Below are 27,441 nucleotides of genomic sequence, written 5' to 3' on the forward strand. Positions count from 1 at the left end.
TTTTAAATTTAAGGAGACAAATTGATAGCATTAGAGATCACCATACAGCTGAAAATTAACTATGTCATCAGACATAACTCTCCCAAAAATACCTGAACACTACCTCTGCCTGCACAAGTATTGAAAAAGCTACATCATGAGTCTGTTGGAATCCACATTTTAATTTATTCTGTAATTGCATACAAAATATAAATACAATTCTCTTAAGTGCTGAACACAGTTAAAACCACTGTTAAGACAGACTGACTTCAACTTTCTGAACATAGGCACAACTTGACTCGTTTCAATAGAACTACGGCTACTTTTACAGCAATGAACCTCCTAGGCTGAATCACCAGCTCACACCATCAAAATAATTCCAGATATTTATGGCTACTGGAGGAATTACACACTCTTTTCATGTCTTACAAATCCATCACATTTCACATTTATAAATTCATCACATTTTAGATCAGGGCTTGTGCTGTTCCCAGAACACTGAAGTACTGCTCCACCTCCCAGCAGGCTGTGGTAGAGTACCTTAGACTGCCCCCAGATTGAACTTAGCCCAATCTCTATCTTCTTTATATGTAAAATAAGGAGCACAGCTACAGGCAAGGTCAATGCTGGAGGTTTTAGATGAAGAACAGAAGCCAAACATGAACACTTTCTTATCTTTAGCCACCTTTCGCATCCACACGCAGAGCACATAGTTAAAGTGCCAAAGATTAGACTGTCATATTGCCTAAACCCCTGAAGAAGTATTTTTTTTAAAAAAATACTAGTCATATAAAAATAATTCTGATGTGTCTATATATATGCCATTTCCCTAGCAAAAATTGGTCTGTGCTATTCTTGAGCACCTCATTCAGACGTCAATTTCAGCTAACTGTATTCCAGCTTAACTGAAACACTCTTAAACTCAGGTACTGGCAAGCCTCACAAACTTGCAGAAATTCTGGTGCTGTGAGGGTCACACAAACCTGTAGTAGGTAATTGACTTTGTCTCCCACTACCTTCTAACAAGCAAAGCATGGGCTCCTGCACTTTGTCCTTTCAGCTGCTTTCCTGTTAGTACTGTCTTGCCTTCATCTAAATTGTCCACTAACTTAGGAGGAAAACAATGCCTACTGGGAAAACAGGTTCTGATTGAATGAGCACTTGATTTTGTGGCTTTGTTCTGAATGTAATCTGGTTAAAGAACAATTCTGCTTTAAGCCCTAAGACTCCTCTCAATCCTTAGCTATATAAAAAGAAAGTAAGTTTTGCTTTCAAATAAATACAACACACTAGGAAACTGGACATCTTTCTTCTAGTTCTATATTACTCTATAGCTGAACTGCTTGGAATAATGACACTAGGGGTATCAGCTATGCATTGCTTCAGCAACATAATCAGCATACACTGTCAATCATTGCACTCCTAACTCAGAAACATTTTTAGAAGTGTGAGATTCCCCAAAATAAATCTTTAAAATTTGTTAGCACCTTCTGTGATTTCTCCTCATCTGAAAACTATGCTCTTATTGATAAAAAACAAAAAAATCTGCCTCCATTCTCTGTCTCCGGTAGTCTCTGCTCTGTTATTCACGTGAATGTTCAGATTCATTGGCAGAAGCAATAGACTATGTCTGTTAAAACACGCAAAGCCAGTTTAATCAGCGTTTAAGGAACAAATGACTATAAAGCAAAATAGAAGACCTACTTTGCTTTCAGAAACTTTACTCTCATTCACAAAATCCTTCCACCTCTAGGCCTGCTACTGAAAACAACTCTGTCGATAAAAAGGAAACCTGCATGGAGAAATTTTTATAAAAACATCATCATACTCAAAATACACTAGGAATTTTCTTCCATTTAAACACAAGCCTTCTTTCTTCAACTGCTCTGTGCTTCATCAGCCTATCTTCACTGCAAGCCTAAAAAGCCATTTCACTCTAAATAAGGATATATACTCCAGGGGAGTTAGAGCCCTTATAATGGGTGTTTGCAACAGGGACCTCTGCAGTGCCTAGTGCCATACAAACATCATCCTGCAAGTGTCTTGTGCCCCTTTTGACCCGTTTTTCCGGCACCAAAGTGCCTCTATGTAGATTTAAACTGGGCTTTTTACAGAGCAATGGAATACTTTTCTCTATATACATCTGTATCACAACCCCTCAATTAGTCAGTCCCAGCAATTTTAAAAAAAGACATGAATATGCAGATTCACTACACATGTAGTCTTTATAACTGGGAAGAATAAAGAGGGTACACTTCACACAGCTCCCTCTATAATCATATCAGCATTCATCCCACACAGCAGTATTCCTAGGGCTTTCTCACTTGCCTCTGTACTGGTACTAGAAAGGAGTGAACCTCAGCATTTAGGAAAAAGTGTGTCTGCTGACGCCAATTCCTTAACATCCTTGGTGGTGCAAGATCACCTTGTGAACTTCCAGCATTGCAGAGGAAACAAGGAAGATAGAAAAGATGGGACAAGTAACCAAGGAGTTTAAAGGGAACTGCAGAATACACAAAACTGAACAGGGAGTTGACGTTTTCTGCCTATGAAGACACCAAAGGCTGTTTGATGCCATTGTTTTTAAGTGTCTTAAACAGTACTAAATGCCTTAATACATGAAGCACATTGGAAGAGCCCTCACTATATTTGGTGTCATGTTTTTTCTACCTCTCCACCTGAGCAACAAGAAAGAAAAGCCCTCACTGTTCAGACTTCAGCTATAGTGGCCAGTGTCCACAGAGCCAATATTGCAGGGGAACAGATTTCATCTGAATTTCTTTTCCTAAGAGTCCATTATTAGTCTTTGGATTGTACGCATTGAACTGGCCCCAAAATATTAGGGCTCAAAGGTACCTTCCTTAATTACTATGCAGCTATCTTCTGCATACTAGCACTGGTAAAGCACAGGGATAATTACAATCTCACCTGAGCAAATGATGCATGCCAACATTAAAAGCTTAATGTCAGGTTTTAAACAGAATTCAGGTTCCTAACAGCACAGAGAGTATTCTTTTGCAAGCCCCTGCTACGTAGCTGTCAGCATCACTGGGTGGCTAAATATCTTTAAAAATCTGACCCTTCATCCTCCAGCAGATCTGAGCCACTCTGCAGCTTGAGCTTTGGCCTTCAGTTGCTCATGTTTTAAGATGCTCATTTCATTTATTGCAAAGATCAGTCTAGGGGTATTACCACAGAACACTCCAGTGCACTGTACCAGCATGCTGGCAGTCTGTGCTGTTGTGGCTACACCAATGCCTACACCTGAAGCAAGTTAGTGGTCCTTTCTGTTGCTTTAGTAATGCCAGGTTTTTCAGTTAAGGAAGACACAAAAAACCTCACACACACAGTTACATGCAAATTTAAGTAAAAAATTCTTTAGAAGTGCAGAGTATCACAGAAGATCCATTGGAAGTTTCCTATTTTGACAACTGTGTGAGTAAAAGCCCACTAAAAACTATGGAAAGACACCTGCTGACTTAAATGAGCTTTGGATCAGCTGTAAGGGCATTTCTTTATCTATGCACTGAGACTGTTATATATAACAGTTAATTAAGTTACAGTTACAACATCAAAGAAATGCCAGTAATGAATATTTATTTTTGCTAACAAGAGCGAATAGCTTTCTTATCAATAGTATCATTCAACAATTTAGCTATGTAATATCCCTGTGAGAAATCAAAGCAAGTTTTTAAAACAAATTACAGATGCACCTGTAGAAACTACATAAATCAAAAGTTTTAAGTAAATGTAAAAAAATATATATTACAAAATTACATCTTCAATGAGATCCTGCCTATACAGTGACCTGCACCTGCAAAATCCTGAGCACTCCACTCTCAATACTACAGGTGAGAACTGAGCTCATGCGGCATTTTTCAAGCCCACACACCCCCCTTGTGTTTTCTACCTAGGAAGCCAGAGGTCTATACATTCAGACTACTCTTCACACAGCTGCAGAGTGCTGAGCAGGAAGCAGAATCTTGTGCCGTGAATTAGGAACGTATGCTAAGTATCACATCAAAAAGTACTTGGTAAAATTGTTTGGGTCCCTCTACATAAAGGTTCAGGTATCATTCAGAAACGATGTTACTCACCTCTTAACTCAGTAGCTAACCTATGCTAAGCTAAACAATTTAATTTGATTGCGAGAAACGCATGGGCTTTTAAGTCAGTGTTTGTCTATGTTTTCAGTGCCTTTTTGAGGTCAGAGTAGAAATTGGCCAGGGTACTAGACATGGCAGTGTCTACTGCAGATTGTGGTAGCATCCCTCGCAGTTCAGTCTGAATATAGCCTGTCAAAAGGCTGTGGCTAGGGTAGTCCTTAAGAGGGATGCAGAACCAACCACAAGGGTGATTGAATCCACGGACAAAGTTAGGTCTCACCTCTCCATAGTCTAGGCTTATACCTATCAAGGAAAACAAACATAAAAAATGGAAATTAATTTGAGACATATACAAAATAAAGGTACAGTAAATTTAAAATGTACACATTTCTGCTTGGGGAATTTAGTAGAAGTGACAGACACACTTCAAGTTTCTGTGTACTTTCATGCATGAAAGTTGTCTGCTCTTCATCCAAACTCCAAAACAGACAAGCAGAACTTGATAAGCAGAAATTCTGACATTAAAAAGACCCTCCTCCTATTTACTACCAAGTCGTTACTCCATCCAGTTTGCTCTAAGAGCTGAGTCAAAGCACTCAACTTGTCTCTACCACCCCTGTCCCACAGTTGGCATAAATGAAACTCAGCATACAGGGATGGCTCATGGGTAAACCAGTAACTTGTATACTTCTTTAAATCTGTAAAATGTTAAGATACCTTTGAAATACTTGTTGGAGACCATCTTACACCATTGTTGAATGCTTATTGCAGAAGTAAACTTAATTTGAATCAAATCTTAAGCCAAGCAGCTGTTGCAAAATAAGAATTAAGCAGAGGTTAAGTGGTACCTTACCACATGTTAGAAGCCCATCTTCATAGCTTGTAGTGTAAGAGAAATCAACAAACTCCCTTGGTGCTATGATATTCCAGAGCTGGCCAGCAGTGGTGTAGCGCATCACACAGCAGTTCTTGTTGAGTGACAGAATGAGGGTAAAAAACAAACATATCTTAGTATAATGAACACAGGGAATTTTTTCCTTGTAGACAGCTAGCTTTTTCCACAAAGGTTGCAGCCTCTGTCAACTAAGCTGTGCAAATAACTTCAGTGAGGTCTGAATGGCTGTGTCATTTTCAGTCTAAATGCTACAAGTTTGCAAGGACTTGCAGTCTGCAACAGAGAGCTGCAGGAGCTGAGAGTATCTGGCACCTTTAAACCATACTGACTAAAACTACAGAACTCTGTCATGCCTGGGAACTGAAAGCCATGTGGCTTTACCACTACTTAGCAAGTATGAAAGGACAACGAATAAATTGCAAGAGGCCTCTCTCAGGACTAAGATGCTTTGTCAAGTACTTTTAATCCACCAAGTGAATAATAAAACAGAATGCAAACAAGTCTTCAAAAAAGGCTTTCTTATAAGACAATAGAGTTTGTATAAATTTTAGGGAATAATTAGCAAAAATACCTTGACATATAAATCTACCTTAACAGCCAGAGCAAAAGACAATCCATGTTTAAGCCAGATGTCCACGGAGTTTTGAAGTCATACTGAATGTCCCCAGTAACCAAAAGAAGGCTACCAACTCATCTGTTATCAGCTTCAAACCTACCTTTCTTTAGCAAGTCCTGCCCCTCACTATGAACTATTCTGGCTCCTAGCACAAAGCCCTGCCAACCAGTGAAGTCAGCCTTTTAGGAGGAGGGAGAGGTTGCAGCTTCTGTATGCGTAGGTTCTTAATACCCACAATTTAGTTTGTTGTGTAATGGAAGAAAACAAGCTGTATGAAAAGGCTTTGGCATATAAAATATTACACTGTAAGTCTCTATATGTGAATTTTATCAGACGCTACCAGAGCTCCCAGGTCCGAGAGAATCGTGACCAACCAAGTTTTACTCCTTTATTATTAGCATTGATAGAAAGCTGAACTTCAAGCTTCAGAATAGGACTGTGCAGCCACAAAAGCCTCATCTGAGGCCACCCACAGTATGTATGCACAATATCCCATGTGCATGCAGAAAACAGGCAGAAAAATGTTAGTATTTCTTGGAACAACTGCTCTTCTGTACTGTTAAATTCACATATGCATCTATACACATTTCCCTTAAGAATCTAAAGTCTTCACCTCTTCAAATGTTTCCATGATGTCCATTGTAGTCATTAAGCTGTCCCAGTCTAGCCTATAAGGTCCAGGGCGAATATGATCCACAATTCTGTTAGTAACATCTTCCACCACTCCTTGAGCTTTGTAGCTAGAGAAACATATGTTCACATTTAAAAGTGAGAAATTCTTTATAAATATTCCTTTAATTTGCAACAGCACACTTACTGTAATACCTTGGTACCTGGAGTGGACAATTGTATCAGAATGACAGTACAGAAAAAGACCTATGGGGTGCATCCTCTTCAATAAATGTTATTCTGAGCAGCTTTGTCCTTATGCTGCAATCAGTATTTTGTAAATGGCAAACCCATTCCTCAGACAAAAATCATCATGTTTTTTTCTCTAACAACTTGGTATTTTGCTGCTTTTGCTGTGGGAGCAATGAGTCCATCAGGGACAAGCAAAGCTAAAAGCAAAAAGAAAGGAGAGTGGGGTACAATGGGAAAAATGTTTTTCATAAAGTAGAAGTAACAGTAGTAGGACCAAGCTAATGAGAAACTATGTTAATGCTTTGGTGGCATTTTAGAGTACCAAATAAAATAATTTGGTATAAGATTTTGTAGAACATTCATTTGTTATCAGATATTTTTAGTACACATGAGAGATTTTGTTTACTTGAGTTACTGGGCCTCTGGGTCCTGAAGGGGCAGAATCTATCAGAACCATTATTTTCAAAATACTTTTTATTCATTAAGCCATTCTTATTAATAGCAGGTAACTAGTCAAGCAATGCATTAATCTATTCACTTATGCAGTTCACCTATAGTCACTCACAGTTACCTGGTTGGAGCCAATCTCAGTTGTATACTCAGACTGGAGGACAACATGAACATGCCACTGGCTTCTAAGTAGGTGTTTGGAAACTTCTTCCAAGCGTCCTTTATTACAGCAGGTGTATACACAACCCTTCAGTCTTCATCTGCACACAGCAGCCATTGCCCTCTTGGCAGTGGTTCAAGTTACATCTGTTGTTGATGCCAGTGTGCCCATGGCCCCGTAGAGTCAGCAGACTCTTGGTGTCTGCGGTCATCAGCTCTTGCAGATTTAACAGGATTTAAATTCCACAGACAGTATCAGTCTTTGAGATACTTTCAAACACTACCTTCTCACATGGCTCTTCCTTTCTTTAGAGTAATTTTTTAGTAACCATTTCTCTACCTAAACCTACAGATACCAACAGAACTCAGTGACAGAAACTCACACAGGACAGGCCTTTATGTCACACATCTTTCCCACAACTACATGCTTGATATTTTACTCCATTGTAGTTGCATAGTCACTGTGACAGTCCAAGCACTGACACTTCAGACCTACTGAACCTGGACTTGATTCTGTGGTTTGCAGACCATCTTTCTAAAAGATCTGGGCATATATTGTTGCCCGCTTCAGCCAACGGGAGTTCTGTGGTGTATTCCACAGTTTTCATTGTTCGTTGTTCTAGACACCATGCAACACTAAAGCATCAAAGTATAATACCAAAAAGAAATGGTATAGGCACCCTAGATGATCTACTTAGCTTCTCCTTTGGAGAATCTGTGTAGTTGAAGGCTGTAGAATCCACAGCCTTCACTTCTAAATTCTACAAAACACATTTCTGGAACCTTAAAAATGTATCTGCTCTGCAGGCAAACTTACAGGTATCCACTGAATTCCTCTGATGGTTTACGCCACACAGTTGCATCTTTCTGAAAGAAAATGGAAAATATAGTGTTAATTGTCTTTTACATACAATTCTAAGATATCCAGAAAATGCCTCAATTTTTCAAAAGGAAAGCAAAAGACTTTACCATTAACTATGGTTCACCCCAAAGTGCTCACTGACCTGGGCACATTTGTACACTTTCCTTAAGAAGATAAGCAGATGTTTCAGACATCTTTTGCTGGTAATATTCCATTCTTTCAAAAGCCTTTCTCAGTGTCAAGTGCTAGAAGTCTGTGCAGAAATAGGGCTTGGCAGGCCAAACCAGTTTTCTAGGATGTCATGGTTTAACCCTAGTCGGCAACTAAGCACCACATAGCTGCTCACTCACCCTCCCCACCCCATGGTGGGATGGGGGAGATTGGAAAAAAAAACCCCATGGGTTGAGATAAAGGCAGTTTAATAGGACAGAAAAGGAAGGGAAAACAACAACAACAACAACAATAATAATAATAATAGACTATACAAAATAAGTTATGCACAATGTAATTCCTCACCACCCGCTGACCAATGCCCAGCCAGTCCCTGAGCAGCGATTGCTGCCCCCTGGCCAACTCCCCCCAGTTTATATACTGAGCATGACGTCACATGGTATAGAATACCCCTTTGGTCAGTTTGGGTCAGCTGTCCTGGCTGTGCCCCCTCCCAGCTTCTTGTGCACCTGGCAGAATATGCGAAGCTGAAAAAGTTCTTGAATTAGAGTAAGCACTACTTAGTGACAACTAAAAGATCAGTGTGTTATCAACATCATTCTCATACTAAATCCAAAACACGGCACTATACCAGCTACTAGGAAGAAAATTAACTCTATTCCAGCCAAAACCAGGACAGTATCCATCCCTTATTCTATACCATCTATGTCATGCCCAGGTTCTACCCTTTCCAATACATCCCAGTTAATCACTGCCACTTTTCCTGTCTTTTGATATATACACACAGATATAATTCCCTAAGTCTACAGGCCATCCCTCTAAAATATCCGTTGAGTTCATTCAGTCCATGACTTTGGACTCCAACTGTCATAACAATCCTTCAGGGCAGGAAAGATGGTGTGCAGTGTTGGATTGTTGCATGCTGAAGCCAATTCTGGTTCCTCACTGCTGCACTTTGCTCAGTTTCATCAAAATTCATTCTTCATTAATCTGGGTGATTCTTACTGTAATACTGTTGATAAGGCATATAGCAACCATACAAGAGATGACATACAGTATTATATAGCAATTAACATCATACAGTTCAAATCATTGGCTATTTTTTCCCCAAAATCAAATCCCCTTGAGGTACACATTGGACTTCCCCATCCTTCCGCATGACCCACCAAGCACCCAGGTCCTTGAGCAAAAGCAATCCTACGGATGGGTTTGCTTTTGCCTGAGGCAGGAATAACCAATACTGTCTTCCCCAGAATACTTTTCATGTGCACTACAGGAACTTTATCCCCCTCTACAGTAGTTAAAAGTTTTGATTGCACAGGGCCAGCTTGATTGGCAGATCCCCTAGTGCTGACTAACCAGGTGGCTTTTGCTGAATGTGTATCCCAATGTTTGAATATCCCACCACCCATTGCTCTCAGGGTAGTCTTTAACAGTCCATTGTATCATTTGATTTTCCCAGAGGCTGGTGCACAATAGGGCATGTGATATACCCACTCAGTGCTGTGCTCTTTGGCCCAGGTGTCTATGAGGTTGTTTTGGAAATGAGTCCCGTTGTCTAACTCAGTTCATTCTGGGGTGCCATGTTGCCATAAGACTTGCTTTTCAAGGCCCAGGATAGTTTTCTGGGTGGTGGCATGGGGCATGGGATATGTTTCCAGCCATCCAGTGGTTGCTTCCACCATGGTGAGCACATAGTGCTCGCCTTGGCGGGTTTGTGTCAGTGTGATATAATCAATCTGCCAGGCCTCCCCCTATTTATATTTCAGCCATTGCCCTTCATACCACAGAGGCTTTAACCACTTGACCTGTTTGATCACAGCGCATGTTTCACATTCATGGATAACGTGCAATAGTGCCCACCGTCAAGTGCACCCCTCAATCACAAGCACATCTATAAGTTGCATCTCTTCCTTTGATGGCCTGAGGCGTCATGGGCCCATCGAGCTATAAATAATTCACCCTTATGTTGCAAGTCCAGATCCACCTGAGCCATTTCAATCTTAGCAGCCTGATCCACCCACTGGTTGTTTCGATGTTCTTCAGTGGCCCGAATCCTGGGTACATGAGTATCTACGAGACGTACTTTTACAACCAGATTCTCTACCCAGGCAGCAGTATCTTGCCACAATGCGGCAGCCCAAATGGGTTTGTCCGGGCCCTGCCAGTTGCTCTGCTTCCATTGCTGTAACCTCACCCACAGGGCATTTGCCACCATCCATGTGTCAGTATAGAGATGGAGCACTGGCAGCTTTTCTCAGTCAGCAATGTGTAAAGCCAGCTGGATGGCTTTCACCTTTGCAAACTGACTCGACTCCCCTTCTCCTTCAGCAGTTTCTGCGACTTGTTGTATAGGACTCCATACAGCAGCCTTCCACCTCCGATGCTTTCCCGCACTATGACAGGACCCATCAGTGAAGAGGGCATATTGCTTCTCATTTTCTGGCAGTTTATTATACAGTGGGGCCTCCTCAGCATGTGCCACCTCTTCCTCTGGTGATATTCCAAAATCTTTGCTTTCTTGGCAGTCCATGATTACTTCCAAGATTTCTGGGCAAGTGGGGTTTCCTATTCGAGCCCATTGTGTGATCAGTGCAACCCACTTACTCCACATAGCATCAGCTGCATGATATGTAGAGGGGACCTTCCCTTTGAACATCCAGCCTGGCACTGGCAGTTGCGGTGCCAGGAGGACCTGTGCTTCGATACCAGCCACTTCCGAAGCAGCTCAAACCCCTTCATATGCTGCCCATATCTCTTTCTCATTTGGAGTACAGCCAGCCTCGGATCCTCTGTATCCCCAACTCCAAAACCCTAGAGGTTGACCTCCAGTCTCCCCTGGTGCTTTCTGTCAAAAGGCTCCAGGTAGGGCCATTCTCCCCGGCTGCAGTGTAGAGCACATTTTTTATGTCTTGCCCTGCCCGTACTGGCCCAAGGGCTACTGCATGAACTATCTCACGTTTAATTTGTTCAAAGGCTTGCCATTGCTCAGGGCCCCATTTGAAATCATTCTGCTTCCAGGTCACTTGATAGAGAGGTCTCACAATCAGACTGTAATTTGGAATATGCATTCTCCAAAAACCCACAACGCCTAAGAAAGCTTGTGTTTCCTTTTTGCTAGTTGGTGAGGACATAGCTGTTATTTTGTTGATCACATCCACTGGGATCTGATGACATCCATCTTGCCATTTTATTCCTAAGAACTAGATCTCCTGTGCAGGTCCCTTGACCTTACTTTGTTTTATGGCAACACCAGCCTTCAGAAGGATTTGGACTATTTTCTTCCCTTTCTCAAAAACTTCTGCTGTATTGCCCCAGAAAATGATGTCATAAATGTACTGCAAGTGTTCCGGAGCCTCACCCTGTTCCAGTGCTGTCTGGATCAGTCCATGGCAAGTCGTGGGGCTGTTTCGACCCCTGGGGCAGTCAATTCCAGGTGTACTGGACGCCCCTCCAAGTGAAAGCAAACTGAGGCCTGCACTCTGTTGCCAAAGGGATTGAGAAAAATGCATTAGTGATATCAATTGTGGCATACCACTTGGCTCCCTTTGGACTACAGTTCAAACTGAAGTTCTAGCTAGCATTCAGCAGCGGCATGACTTCATTCAGGCTGCAATAGTCTACTCTTAGTCTCCATTCCCCATTAGACTCTTGCACTGGCCATATGGGACTGTTAAAGGGTGAGTGAGTCTTGCTGACCACTCCTTGGCTCTCCAGTTGATGAATCAGCTTATGGGTGGGAATCAGGGAGTCTTGGTGCAATATTGCCACCGGTGCACCGCTGTGGTGGTGACTGGCACCTGCTGTTCTTTGACCCTCAGCAACCCCTCAACAGAAGGGTCCTCTGAGAGACTGGTTAAGGTGCACAGCTGTTTAATTTCCTCCATCGTCAAGGCAGCTATACCAAAAGACCACTGGTACCCTTCTGGGTCCTTGAAATACCCTCTCCTGAGGCAGTCTACACCAAGGATGCACGGAGCCTCTGGGCCAGTCACAATGGGGTGCTTCTGCCACTCATTCCCATTTAGGCTCACTTTGGCCTCCAACACAGTTAGCTGTTGGGATCCCCCTGTCACTCCAGAAATACAGATGAGTTCTGACCCTTTAAGGCTTGATGGCATTGGGGTACACTGTGCCACCAGTGTCCACTAGAGCTTATACTCCTGTGGGTCTGATGTGCCAGGCCATCGAATCCACCCAGTCCACTAAACCCGGTTGTCCTTTTCCTCCACCTGGTTGGAGACGGGGCCCCTCTAATACTGGTCACAGCATTCGTGACTCACTTCTTGTACATATGAGTCAGGAGTCCCTTCATTAAGATCAGAAGTAAGATCGGCTCTTCTACTCTGCCTGGGGAACTGCCTACTGGAAACTGGAGCAGCAATTTTCCTGGAAGAACCCCCCTGTGTGATTGTTTTTCCTTGCAACTCACACACCCATGCCTCTAGGGTCAATGTAGATTTTCCATCCCACTTCCTCATGTCCTCTCCGTGGTCAGGCAGGTAAAACCACAGGGTGCTCCATGGTGTATGCTCTCTATATCCTCTCTCTTGAGCAGAAGAATGCTGATTCCTAATAGCTGAGATATTGGTCCATATAGATGGAGAGTAGGACCTACTCTCTTTGAGTTGCTGGACCTCCCAGGACAGTTTCTCTACAGCTGTGACAAGGGAGGAAGAGATACTTTCTTCATATTCCTGGAATCAGCTAGCCATTTCATCCACCATTGGTGCCTCTTCATCTTTCCAGGTCAGTATTGCCAACAAGTTGGCATACGACGCCGGTGCACTCTGTACCAGCTTCCGCCACATGGGTCATATGCACTGGACTTCATCTGGATCTTTGGATAACTGCTCGTTGTTCGGGTCACTATAAATCACCTCCAGCATGGCTAATTCCCTCAGGTACTGAATAGCTGTCTGTGGTGCTCCATTTGCCTGGGTGATACATAACATCCTTGAAGGGATCCTTGAAGGGATACCTTTCCTTCACACCTGACAGGAGTTGCCTCCAGAGGCTAAGGACTTGTGCTCCTTTTCCAGTTGCTTTGTCAATTGCCCCCTTCCCTAGAAAGGGATCCCAGCTGTTTGGCTTCCTTACTCTCTAATTCCAGGCTACTGGTCCCATTATCCCAGCATTGGAGCAGCCAGGTGACAATGTGCTCTCCTGGACGATGGCTGAAATCTTTTTGCACATCTCACAGCTCATTCAAGGATAAGGATCGGGTGGTTTCCGTCTCATTTACGAGTTCTTCCTCTTCCTCCTCCTCTCCTTGTGATGGCCCTGCTTTTTCATCATCCCTTTCTTAATGAGCTGACTTTAATTTCCAAGATTTCTTCTTGTGTATGGGGGCGACTGATAACAACATGGGTTGGTTCTCTGGTTCAGCTGCAGTGCCTTTCACCGGGGCTGGAGTAACTGCAATGCCTGTCGCCAGGGTTTGAGTAGCCACAGTGCATGTCGTGGGGGCTGGAGTAACCACAATGCCTGTCACTGAGGTTTGAGTAGCTGCAGTGCCTGTTGTGGTGGTTGGAGTAACCGCAATGCCTGTCATTGGGGTTTGAGTAGGCTGTCATGGGGGTTGGAGTAACCGCAATACCTGTCACCAGGGTTTGAGTAGCTGCAGTACCTGTCACGGGGGCTGGAGTAACTGCAATATTCCTAAATAGTTTAACCCTAAGCAAGACTTGACACACATTCAGGAGACACAGCAATAGGAACATGCTGGTTTGAACATCCGAAGGATATTCAAAATTCTCAAGAGCTATTGTATTTAGGCTGGAGAAGAAGAGCAAGATGGAGGCGGTGTCTCCCCCATAGGCTGGCTCTCCGAGGAGAAAAAGTAAAAAGTGTAATCATTAATAATTTCTGATAGATGGCTCCTGAAGTACAGAGATCACAGCAAGGCTAAGTACAAATACAAGATTGGTGTCCTGACCAATAATTTTATCATACCATAAGCCAGTGTTACACAGTACAGCAAAGCCATAACCTTAATCCATCTCCCAGAGGTGATAAACAGCACATAAATACTGATAAACAGTATATATGATAAGTAAGGTGTTATATAACACAACTCTGAGAACAAATGCAAAACCTTTGAGAGCAAGTAAATCCACATTGTGACCAGCGATTACTAAACTAAAATAACAAATGCTTATAACAAATTTGTTTTAACACACTCTGGTCAGATCTGTCATTACCTCAAACCTCTGAGCCCCACGTTGGGCACCAAAAAGGACTGTCATGCTTTAACCCCAGTCGGCAACTAAGCACCACACAGCCGCTCACTCACCCTCCCCCCACCGCGGTGGGATGGGGGAGAGAATCAGAAAAAAGAAGTAAAACCCATGGGTTGAGATAAAGGCAGCTTAATAGGATAGAAGAGGAAGAGAAAATAATAATAATAATAGTAATGATAAAAGAATATACAAAACAAGTGATGCATAATAAAATTGCTCACCACCTGCTGACTGATGCCCAGCCACTCCCCAAGCAGCAGTCACTGCCCCCCGGCCAACTCCCCCTGGTTTATATACTGAGCATGACATCATATGATATGGAATATCCCTTTGGTCAGTTTGGGTCAGCTGCCCTGGCTGTGTCCCCTCCCAGCTTCTTGTGTACCTGGCAGAGCATGGGAAGCTGAAAAGTCCCTGACTAGTATAAACACTACTTAGCAACAACTAAAACATCAGTGTGTTATCAGCGTTATTCTCACACTAAATCCAAAACAGCACTATGCCAGCTACTACGAAGAAAATTATCCACCTGAAACCAGGACATAGGAAAACACATAGAATAACAGAACCACATTACTAGGTAAAGCCTTTCAATTAAAAGGCAACTGGAAAACCATTATCTGGACACTATTTAGACAGGAAGACCACACAACTTCTGCTTGCGCTCCTGTAACACATGACCAAGAGGATGTGTGTAGGAGGTGCTGACACTGGCAGACAAGAAAGCTGAAGTTATCCTTCTCTCCTAGATGCCTGACCAGAAGTGTCTTGCAAGCAGTAGCCTATTTATGTTAAAGTTAGCCAGAGAAAATAAAGAAAACAGTATCTTCTGATTTTTTTCCAACTATAAAATGGAACCCCTATACAAAATCTCTTAATTTCAGTGTTAGAGAGTGCCATATGGCACCTTTTTATTTGGAATCATGATTATGCAAGCACAAAGGACCAAATGTCCTAAAGAACAGTAGCATAAGTACTGCATCCAGAACTGTTGAGGGGCAAAACACATCTCCCTGGCAGGTAGCTAAAGTTCTGAATTTCTTGTTCATGGCACAGTACCAAAACACAAGGAAGGAAGGAAGGAACGAAGTCCAACTGGAAATCTTATAGGGGTAAAATCTAGGGAGTAACGTGATCTGAAACAGTGAGATTCATGTAACTTCCTAAAGGCAAATAATAGTGTAGGTATAAGACTTAGCATTTAGCAGAGCAGAGGTGGTGCAGTGAAAGAGTGAAAGGCTTGGATGCTCCGTTCCTCCCCTTCAAGGCAGTGGATTTGTTAATTCTGCAAATAATCAAGTTACATTTGGAACACCTGAGCTTCTCTTATCAATGTCTGCTCACACATTAGAGGACTGCATTCTCTGTCATGGAGGGAAACTTCTGACAATGTGGGGGCTCTCAAGGCAATGGAAACATGAAGCAATATGAGCGAAAGAATTGAGAATGATCTGACTTTTTAAGAGGAAGGCATTTGGATGGTGAAGCATAATGGGTTTAAGCATTATAGACAAAAGAGATTCCAGAGGTTGGCAGACCCTACCTGCAGGCTGTGGTTGGTTTGTTAGAAAGTACACGTGAGCATCTTGCAACACTACTAGTGCTAACAGCATTTCAAATTTTGCTTTCAGAAAAGCCTATAGTCCTACACAGGTAGGATTCTTCCGTCAGATACTTTCCTGAAAATTGGTAAAAGGAATGACAGAGTATGTCTGTAGACGGGAAAAACACTTTCTGTCATCAAAGCTGTGCTATCCTAGAAGGGTGGTTTCACAGGGCCTCTCATCTGAAAGTCCTGCAAGAATTTGCCAGATGTTTCACACTCGTTACACACAGCATAACAAGCTCCCCGCCCCTGCCGAGTGACCTGCAGCTTCCTTGAGAGAACAAATCGGGCCGCACGCATGAAGCCCCCCAGATCACTCACAGTTTTCTTCGCAACCCGCCATTCGCTGTCTCCGATGCTGTGGTACTGAATCAGAGTGTTTCGCAGCCTCGTAGCCAGGGGTGCTGAATCTGGCAGGAGATCCATTTGCTTTCCTCCTGCGTAAAGATCGCTGTTACACGGGCACACGCATCGGAACAAGACGCCGCACTGGGGACGTCGACAACAGCACGACCCACGTAAATCCACGCACGCCGAACACAGCAGGCAGGGGCTGCCTCCCACCGCCCCGCACACAGCCCCGCTCGGTGCGGGTGGCAGCGGGCGGCCGTCAGGAGCCCTCGGCGCGGCGGGGGGCGCGGGCCGCCAGCCAACGGCCGCCCCCGCGGCGCCACGCCACGCCCGCAGCTCCGCGGCCGTGGGCAGCGCCTGAGGGCGCGAACCCCCCGCTGCCGCTGCCGCCGCCGCCGCCGCTCCCCCTCCCGGCCCCGGCCCCGGCGCCCCGCGCTCACCTGCGGCCGCGGCCCTCCGCCGCCCCCGCCTCCCCCGCAGCGGCACCGCCGGCCGGCCCGGCAGCCCACCGGCCGATGCCGGTAGCCAATGAGAGCGCAGCCGGCTTCCCGGCGCAGCCAATGGCGGCGCGATCCGCCGAGGGCGGGGGCGGGGGCTTGCCGCCTTCTCGTATCACGCGAACTCCCGACCTGTCACTGGCGTGTCGTCACGAGCTGGAGGAAGGAGGGCGCCCTCCCGTTCGCTGCCGCGGGGGAAGGCGGGCGTCCTGATTGGGCGAAGGGAGTGGAGTGATGGGAGGGGGCGGGGCTAAGCTCGGCGGGGCAGCCTCCGCGGGCCTGACGGGGCGCGGCGGGTGGCGCGCGGCCCGGCCTGGGCGGGCCTGGCCTCAGCGGGGCGGCGGGGAGCCTGCGGCCGGGGCGGCGGGGCGGGCCGGGACAGCGGGGGCAGCGGCTGCAGCCCTGGTGACACCGGGCTGGCCCCCACCGAGTGCGGGGAGCCTGCGGCCGGGGCGGCGGGGCGGGCCGGGACAGCGGGGGCGGCGGCTGCAGCCCTGGTGACACCGGGCTGGCCCCCACCGAGTGCGGCGGCAGCACGTTACCACAGCGCCGCTGAGTATGCCTGGGAGCGGGCCGAGCCTCTGTCACCGGGCTGGGTCCGGCCCAAGGCTCGTTTTGTCACGCGTGGCCTGTTACTGTCGCTTTGTAAAGGCTTTCTTACTGTGAATTTATAGAAGGTTTACACAGGCTTGCAACTTTCCAGTTAAAGAGAGGCCCGTACCACAAGCGCGGATGCAAGCGGAGAGTGGCTTCCCTGCGTCAGCGCTCGCGGGTTGCTGTTAGCTATGACTTTTCTCACAGCATCTGAAACTGAAAACAAAATGTTTGTCCTGCCGTGAAGGGCTTAAGACAGTGCAGAGCACAGCAAATGACATACTGCGTTGAGAATGCCCGACAGACCCTTGCTTCCCGTCAGCAGTGCTTGCAGTGTGATTCAGCAGGCTTTTGAGGAAGCGTTGAAGTTTCGCTTTGCTCTGTAAAGCAGCAAGCAGACCAGATCCTTCTTAGGAATAAGGCAGCACCTGTGGTCAGCCCACGGCTGAAGGAAACATCTAAGTATGCGTAACTGCTTGTTTCCTGCAGAATTGCACTGTTCACTGGACTTCACCGAACTCAGTCCAACAGAATCACATCGGGCAACATCCATGCAGAAAGACCAAAATCTTGGAAGGGCAGAAAAAGAAATGGGGCAAGAAATAGGTGGTTAGAAAAAGTGGGGACAACGGATCTTCTTTGTGTGGTAATATGTTGTTCATTTTGGCTGATGCTGGCTCAAATGAAGGGTTTGACCATAGTTGTGTTCTCAATACATGGCTTTACAGCACAATTTTTGAACTGCCCCTAGCTCCCCTTGCAGTTTACAGCTCTTCATTTTTCCTTAAATGAAAACGGGTCTCTAAACAAAGATCATGATTTTAAGGACATACTAAAGAAAAAGTGAAGGTGTCTTGCATCTAAATCCTTGAAATGTTACAATACAGAATCAGAAGAGTAGTTTTGAGCTGAAAGCGTAGCAGCACTATAGGAATGTGTTTCACTGGTCTTCCTTCAGCCTCTGTCATGTGAGTGAAAAAGCGTACATCTGACCAGCCCCTGGATGCTTTCTCCATTCTTCCCTGGCCTGTTGTACTTCTTGAAGTTCAGTGGTTTTGAGTATGGCCTTTGAGTATGACTTTCCTTCCCTGTGGGCTGTTACTTAGTTTAAACACCAATGTGAGCTTGTTCATTTTTTAAGAGGGAGACTTCTTCTTCTTGAAGGAGGGAATGACAAGTTTTTATTGAAAAATGATGCTTTTTGAATAAAACCTTGTTTGTAGAAATGTGTCATGTTTCCATGGGCTGGATGGATTTTAATGGAAGGCTGACTGGTCTCTTGCAAGTTGCTCTTGCTGCTTAAGCCTAGGAAGTCTGTAAGTCTTCTGTAAAGCCCCTGGATACTCTATATTCTGATATTCAGTATTAATTTTATTATTTGGGCCAACTGGGTGCTTTCAGGGCTTATAAATTAGTTCTTTACCACAGTGAGTTGGGTACTTCCATATCTTCCAGGCTTCCCAGCTGTGCAGTGCAAAGTGTCAGTGAAGCACCTGAGATAGCAATGTGCAAGTGCTGCTGCATACATTTCCTGGGTATATTCCTTCACTAGCTACAGCAATATCTACAGTGCTACCAGCTCGAACTTGTGCCTGTATGAGGAAACTGCTATGGAGAGACAAATGTTACATATTGTTAACCATGCCATAGCTGAGCCTTTGCTGCTCCTTCCTCCTGACCTCTGTGACACATCTTTGCAGCAGTAGCTCCTGAACTGCTCCCAAATTACACCAGAGCCGTGTCACCCGAAAGGTATGCAGTATCGCTGTAGAAGAACATCTGTTCCTCTTGTCATACAACACCTTGCACAGGGAAATTTTGATTATCACAAGTAGGATCCAAGAATACTGTTAAAAGCCCAAAATACCTCTATCCCTGAACTTGAAAGTAACTTGATAAAATAGAATTTATCCTGAAAACTGCTGCGTTCACCTCCATGAAAATGAACTGTTGTTTTAGAATGCCTGATATTTCATCCTAGAAATACTATTGTATGTAGAAGTGTGAGACTAACTACTGGCATTTAATTTTACTTAACCCGTGCCTAAAAGTGGGTTTGATTGCTGAAGGTGTTCCTCTGTGGAATGTGTAATAAATAGTAAGGAGGACACTTTCGGTGGTTTTCAAATACAAGAAACTGTACACAGCTAACCCTAACATCTTGCAAATGTGTTGGAGGTAATAAAATGAGTGCAGTTTACCAAACACACTGGACCAAATTGTGGCAAAAGGTATAGAACTATTAATATTTAATGTACTTGCTCCTATATGACAATCAGCAGGCTGGTTCCAGTCCAAAACAGGACTGAAGTATTTTACTGTATCAAACCTGAACTCCATCTGTTGGAAGAACAAGAACAAATGGCGCGGGGTTGCCTCGTTAAAGTTATTCTGACCAATATATTCTCTTAAATTTAAATGTCTCCAAACTGACTCATGCCCTTTCTAGATAGAAAGCTAACAGGCTCCTCTTACTAATGCATTTAATAGTCTCAAACTTAAAGCTTGTGGCACACAGAGAGCTCTAAAAAAGTTATCGAGAAAGCCTGTTCTCTCCAATAGGCACTTTACATCACATTTTGTCTTCCCAAGGCTGCTCCTTGCCTATTGAGCTGGCTTGATCATATGGAGATACAGTATCTCCCTTTAGATTAAATTAATATAGCTCTTCAGAATCAAATCTGAATTTTGGAAATAGAAGGGCTAATCCAAGATCAGTGTTACCAGGCTTCCTGTTTTCTGACTGCTTTTTACCAGCTAATCAATAGCTACAGACAAGATGAAAAGCTGGGATTTTTTCCTAATTTTCTGCTTCATTAGGAGCTTTCTGCTTCATACAAGGGTTGACTAAGGCTTGTGCAATTAGAGGCATCAGAGAATTCCCATGCAGAAGTCTGGAGATAATGGGGCCTGGCATCCTTTATTCTTTTGGGCATCTGCATTCCCTTTGACTGATGGGTTGGCAAGAGCCTTTATACAACTTTTTGAGAAGGAAAATGTAACTAAATAACAGTATTGTTTAACACTTTTTCAGAAGAAGCAGCATTTTCTTGCTGGATTTTTAAACTACTTATTTTCTGGTGAATAGACTACAGTGTATCAGTGCAGGGTGATTACAAAGGTAGTCCAACATATTTATTCTGAGCCTGAGTCTCTTTTAGTAGTTGTGCAATTATGAAAAGTAGCTGCAATGTCTGTGCCAATATGTGTTCTGTAGTACAATTCTATCTGAGGTATCACTAATTAATTTTGGGGTTTTCTTCAGATTAATAATTTCTGTAGGATATTGAAGAGTGCTATGATTGGTTAATTGATCGATTGATCTGTTCCTAGACCAGTGCTCAATTTGGTCATGAACATTGTGTTTTCCATTACTTTCTTCTGACTGCTCAGTGTCAGCTGGTCATTGTGCTTAGTGTTACCAGGACATTAGACTCAAACCTACTTGAACCTGCAGACCGATGCAAGAGATCTCATTAATTTCAAGCAGTGGAAGGTACTTACAGCTGCGAATACAGTTCAATACATTGTTGGCGGTTTTTTTCAGATGTGCTGCTTTTAACTGTAAAAGGTAGAAAACACTCCGCATACGTCAGAGTTCTTGAGGTTTGGGACCTTTGCACAGGCACTGAGTTTCATGGTGTGATTCAGACTTTCTAGACTCAGGCCTTCTGTCTTGCACAAAACACACGGGCTTTATAGCCCTTTAAAACTATTCTTCACCTTCACTGCAGACACATAGAATCACAGAATGACTGAATGGTGGAGGCTGGCAGGGACTTCTGGAGGTCATCTGGTCAAACCCCCCTGCTCAAGCAGGACCACCTAGAGCTGGGAGCCCAGGACTATGTCCAGACAGCTTTTGCATATCTCCAGGGGTGGAAACTCCACCACCTCCCTGGGCAACCTGTGCCAGTGCTTGGTCACCATCACAGTGAAAAAATGTTTCCTGATGCTCAGAGGGAGCCTCCTGTGATTCAGTGCGTGCCCATTGCCTCTGGTCCTGGCACTGGGCACCACTGAAAAGAGCCTGTCTCCATCCTCTTTGCATCCTTCCTTCAGGTATTTATATACATTGATGTGATCCCCCTGAGCCTTGCCTTCCCCTCTCCTCTCCTCTCCTCTCCTCTCCTCTCCTCTCCTCTCCTCTCCTCTCCTCTCCTCTCCTCTCCTCTCCTCTCCTCTCCTCTCCTCTCCTCTCCTCTCCTCTCCTCTCCTCTCCTCTCCTCTCCTCTCCTCTCCTCTCCTCTCCTCTCCTCTCCTCTCCTCTCCTCTCCTCTCCTCTCCTCTCCTCTCCTCTCCTCTCCTCTCCTCTCCTCTCCTCTCCTCTCCTCTCCTCTCCTCTCCTCTCCTCCTCCCCTCCCCTCCCCTCCCCTCCCCTCCCCTCCCCTCCCCTCCCCTCCCCTCCCCTCCCCTCCCCTCCCCTCCCCTCCCCTCCCCTCTCCTCTCCTCTCCTCTCCTCTCCTCTCCTCTCCTCTCCTCTCCTCTCCTCTCCTCTCCTCTCCTCTCCTCTCCTCTCCCCTCCCCTCCCCTCCCCTCCCCTCCCCTCCCCTCCCCTCCCCTCCCCTCCCCTCCCCTCCCCTCCCCTCTCCTCTCCTCTCCTCTCCTCTCCTCTCCTCTCCTCTCCTCTCCTCTCCTCTCCTCTCCTCTCCTCTCCTCTCCTCTCCTCTCCTCTCCTCTCCTCTCCTCTCCTCTCCTCTCCTCTCCTCTCCTCTCCTCTCCTCCTCCCTTCCCTTCCCTTCCCTTCCCTTCCCTTCCCTTCCCTTCCCTTCCCTTCCCTTCCCTTCCCTTCCCTTCCCTTCCCTTCCCTTCCCTTCCCTTCCCTTCCCTTCCCTTCCCTTCCCTTCCCTTCCCTTCCCTTCCCTTCCCTTCCCTTCCCTTCCCTTCCCTTCCCTTCCCTTCCCTTCCCTTCCCTTCCCTTCCCTTCCCTTCCCTTCCCTTCCCTTCCCTTCCCTTCCCTTCCCTTCCCTTCCCTTCCCTTCCCTTCCCTCCCCTCCCCTCCCCTCCCCTCCCCTCCCCTCTCCTCCCCTCCCCTCCCCTCCCCTCCCCCCTCCCCTCCCCTCTCCCTTCCCCTCTCCCCTCCCCTCCTCTTCTTTCCTTCTCCTCCAGGCTGAAGAGCCACAGCTCTCTCAGCCTTTCCTCCTAGGAGAGATGCTCCAGTCCCTTCATCACCTTCATGGCCCTTTACTGAACTCTCCCCAGTATGTCCATGTCTCTCTTGTACTGGGAAACACAGCACTGGACCTGGCACTCCACGTGTGGCCTCACCAGTGCTGAGTAGAGGGGAAGGATCACCTCTCTCGACCTGCTGGCAGTGCTTTGTTTAATGCAGCCCAGGATACCATTGGCCTTCTTTGCTACACGGACATGTTGCTGGCTCATGGTCAACTTGATGTCCACCAGGACCCCCAGAACCGTTTCTGCCAAGCTGTTTTCCAGTTGGGTGCCCCCCATCATGTACTGGTGCCTGGGTTCTTTTCCCCAGTTGCGGGACTTTGCAATTCCCCTTGTTGAACTGCATGAGGTTCCTGTCAGCCCATTTCTCCAGCCTGTCCAGGTCCCTCTGGATGGCAGCAAGACCCTCCAGTGTATCAGCCCCTCCTCCCAGCTTGGTGTCATCTGCAAACGTGCTGTAGGTGCACTCTGCCCCATCATCCAGCTCATTAATGAAGATGGTAAACAGGATCTGACCCAGTATTGACCCCTAGGGCACAGTGCTCCAACCAGACTTTGTGCCACTGATCACCATCCTCTGGGCCCAGCTGTTCAGCCATTTTTCAATCCACTTCACTGTCTGCTTGTCCAGCCGGGACTTCAGCAGCTTCTTTATGAGGATCTTATGAGAAATCTTGCAGTTACTTTTCACCTGCAGTTGACTCCTAAGGTTTTTTTTTCATAGAATCATGGAATTGTTTAGGTTGGAAAAGACCTTTAAGATCATCCAGTCCAACCATTAGCCTAACATTACCAAGTCCACCACTAAACCAATTCAGGGTAGAGTAGCAATGTCATGTTTCTTGGCTTGGTGGCTGGGTTATTTATAATGAAAGTAAAAACTAGGAATCACTTCTCTAACCACCCAATTCATGTTCTCTGTCAGGGAAATAAAATATGAGTATCCAGGTTTGCAACTCAGCTATAAGAACAGTTGAAAATTGAACTTCCAGAAAAAGCTGCTTTGGAAAACTTTGGTCTTGAAATGTCCTGGACAGAATATTCTGCAAGTTGCACCGCAGGCCTGATATTTAACTGAAACAATTTTTTTTCTTGAAACCTTCTACCAGCTACTCTGAAATTACATGGCCCAGAAAATTTCTCACTAAATAATAGACCAGCAGAAGTGTTTTGCCCCCTGGTGTTTCTAGTCAGACTAGCATGGCATTTCAACTGGCAGGAAATCTTCTGAAGAAGTCTGACCCTTTTGGAACATCAGCCAGTGAAGTCTTGACTCTTAAGAGTTTATTTCTTGCTAAAAATATGCACAAATATTATTCACCCACTAACTGTCACATGAGCTGCTAAATCCAACTGACTATACATCTGTGGTAGGAGGCTCGCTCTAATCCAGCATTGGCAAAATGTTTCTTTTCATACAAATATGTCACAGGTATGAAGAAAAGAAAGAACTTTGTTTTGCTGTTGGGCAGTCCAGTCAGTGGAGCCATTCTAGATAGTTAGCTAGCTAGTGATTCCTGCAATGTTGTTAAAAAATAAGCCAGAACAAAAAAAAACCTCTGTAGAAAACCTCCAATATTCTTCATGTCTGACCTTCAGCCAGTTATTTAATTTCTTTGGCTGAATTTGGGTAAGTGTACAATGTGCTGCTTTTCAGTCACAGGGTGATGGCAAGCAAGTCTGTCTTTATTTTGTGCTGGTTCGCCCACATGTAACTGTGGAAATGTCATTAGGATTTCATGTTTGTTTGCCTAATATGAACTGTATTAAATCAGCTGTATTAAATCAGCTGCCTTGACCATTCCCTGTAAATGCAAAATAAACCAAAAGGCTAAGGCTGGATTCTTAGCACTCATACATATTCCCAAATGCAACTTTCCAGATGGTGAGGAGCTAAAAATCTTGCATGTTGCGCTGGTATAGCACAGGTAGCCTTTGTCTCTGCTAATGAGCGAGCCAGACTAGAATTCAGTTAACTTCTTACATAATGACTTTTAAACTAGTATATTTAAATAAGAAATGTGAATGCAGTAAAACAGTCACTGCCTTAGCCAGATCTGGGTCAAGGGAACAGTCTCTGGAAGACAGAATGGCCCATTGCCATCTGGGCTAGTCAACACAATTTCTTTCTGTGGGCTCAAGTGTTGGAGAAACTCTTTGGACTGAAGATCCATGCTGCTGCAAGCTGCAATGCTGTTTAGGGAGGAGGGGTGGTGGTCTGGAGCACAGCTTAGGCCAAATAGTATTTAAAAAGCAATTTCTTCACAAACCAGCAATTGTACCTCTCATTTTTAAGTGCATTTTGCGGTTAAGCCACAAGATGGCAGGAAAGCAAAATAAATATATTTTTGCTGAAGCAGATGGACTTGAAAGTACTGTCTAAAACCAAATGTAATAGAGAGGGGGGCTAATTTTCCTTATTAAAGTGTTGCTAAAGCCTTATAAAAATGTGAAGCCTGTTAGATATTCTTCTAATTAATGTGATCTAACTGTTAAACTGTTATGCTAAACCATATTACCATATCTTTCTCTTACCTGCTCTTTGTGGGTCAGGGCAAATATTGTCTGTTCTTTTGCTATAGACAGAAAGTAAAAAAACTAGCCCTGATTATTTCCTTTTTGGATCCCACAGGAGTGTGGTGTGTAGGCAAATGAAATGCAGAATAAAGTCTCTTTGTATCTGGAAGAAGAACCATGATTTTCCTGAATGATTAACTCTCAGTTTATATATTTTATTAATATACCCTCTAACTCTGCTTTTGCAGAAAAATCTACCTTCACATTATTCTCAAAGTTGACTGCAAAACCAGTTAGGAGATTCAAATGCTGACTTGGTTCAGAAGGCATCTTGTGAAGAATAAAAGGTAGAGGTGTCTTAAAATCACCTTCGTTCTTTATCTGCCTGTGTCATCTGATATTAAGAAACTGTTGAAATCTTTTCTGCAAGAGAATTCTAGATGAATGAATTCTGTTCCTCTTCTGGCTAGTGCCTTCAGTGTAATCTTAACAGACTGCTTTTTAAAACACCCTGTCTCCTTTTTCAAAAGCAATGGTCACAGTTGCATCATTAGCATGATGTAAGTAGCAATAGTGTAATAGAATCATAGAATTGTTTAGGTTGGACAAGACCTTTAAGATCATGCAGTCCAACCATTAACCTAACATTACCAAGTCCACCACTAAACCAATTAAGGGTAGAGTAGCAATTTCATGTTTCCTGGCTTGGTGGCTGGATTGTGTATAATGAAAGTAAAAACTAGGAATCATTAAGATTGGAAAGGATCTCTAAGTTCATCAGTCCAATCATCAACCCAACACCCCAATGCCTACTAAACCATGTCTACCCGTTTTTTGAACACTTCCAGGGATGGTGACTCCACCATAGTAACAGTGCATAGCAATAGTATCAGTAATAGTGGTGTACATGGAGTCTTACTGTCAGTTCTCAGTTGCTTGGATAGGCCTGTCCCACAGACCCTCTTAAATGCCCCACAGTGATGACTGTAACCCAGAGAAGACATTGTGTGGCAACAGTAGTTAATAATGTTCAGGGGGTCTTAAGTATTTTCCCAAGTGTAGCAAGCTGAGTAAAAGACACATATCCAACAGCATACATGGTTTTAACCTCTCCTACCTTACCTGGTTTCTTTGATACAGTCATCTCTGTTCTCTCCCATCTTATTGTGGTAGTGGGTCTTCGAATTTGTACATGTTCTAAAGTGCCAGAGAGCTTTTTTCATCTGATAAAAATAATCCCCCCATGTGATTTTACTCAATCATCTTGTCTCAGTGAATGATGAAGACCCTCACCAAAAAAGTCTTTATAAGTAGTATTTCTTATCTTAAAAAAGTTGTTGAACATATTTTGGCCAGGCTTCAATGACACACTCAAGAGCTTTCTTTAGTTTTATCTGTTTGGGAGCTTATTGCCTCTTCTTTCTGTCCCTAATCTCCTCATTTGCTGCTGCCTTCGCAGCTGTTTGCCTTCTAACAGGGACACCTTTTATTTCTAGGACAGGCAGCGTTGGTGATGTGCCAATGGCAAAAAGATTTCTTCACTGAGCCAGTCAAGAAGTGCATGATTCTGCAGGTGCAATAGCTGTGTCTTGGCTAAGGATCAAAAGCAGAGATCATGGACCATGGGGCAGTGTACAGAAGAACTTTATCGCACACAGGAAATTAGTAGTTTGTGGCTTTGCAACCTAGTTAAATAATCATGGTCAGTCTGTGCGTGCTTAGCTGCCCTGGTAGTAAAAGGAGGAAAGTATAGCTCGAAAAAAAAATCTTCACCATATTTTTAACTCATGTTTTTTACATAAAACACACTTGTTTGTAAGAACTAATGATCCCGCATTTTCTGCTATTGAAATGTTGTTTTGTGGTATGTTAACAGCTGTACTTAAAGCAGTTTTGATTCCTTCCAGACTTAGGCAGCTACTCTAAAGTTGCCTCTTCATTTAAGGCAGTCATTTCATTGGCTTTTCTGTGGATTGTCCATGCTTGTAGTGACGTGTGGGAGTAATATCAGCAAGGCATAACTGCTGGATATCTGCCTGTTCTAACTCATTATCTTGGTCATGCTAAGGAATTTGTAATTTGGTGTAGATAGAAGCCTGTTAATGAATAACAAAAGTAACTTCTTTGTTTTCATTGTAAAATCCATCAGGACTGATGCAAGTGTTCCTTGAAAAGAAAGAAAAATTGCTCAGGTCACAGCCAGAAGATAAGATTCAGATTTAGAAAAGCAAATCTTTTGCCACAGCAATGAGAAAACAAAAATAGAAAGCTGAGATTACAGGTCTTTGGAAGGCAGATGTTGGATCAAACTCTGTGCTACATATTACGACGCCATGATGTTAGACTTTGCCTGGGAGAAC

The 27,441-nt window shown here is 44.4% G+C and overlaps 1 protein-coding gene across 1 annotated transcript; it reads right to left on the bottom strand.

The window, feature by feature from the left end:
* Positions 1-4,161: 4,161 nt before the first annotated feature.
* STARD4 (StAR related lipid transfer domain containing 4) lies at positions 4,162-16,749 on the bottom strand. Its single transcript, XM_075726618.1, has 6 exons — positions 16,739-16,749; positions 16,269-16,384; positions 7,884-7,933; positions 6,210-6,336; positions 4,939-5,053; positions 4,162-4,388 (listed from the first exon to the last, which is right to left on the bottom strand). Exons 2-6 carry the CDS (start codon positions 16,371-16,373, stop codon positions 4,162-4,164), a joined length of 624 nt encoding a protein of 207 aa, XP_075582733.1. The 5' UTR covers positions 16,374-16,384; positions 16,739-16,749.
* Between the last annotated feature and the right edge of the window lie 10,692 nt (positions 16,750-27,441).

This window comes from Pelecanus crispus, chromosome Z (assembly GCF_030463565.1).
Source record: "Pelecanus crispus isolate bPelCri1 chromosome Z, bPelCri1.pri, whole genome shotgun sequence".
Classification (NCBI taxonomy): domain Eukaryota; kingdom Metazoa; phylum Chordata; class Aves; order Pelecaniformes; family Pelecanidae; genus Pelecanus; species Pelecanus crispus.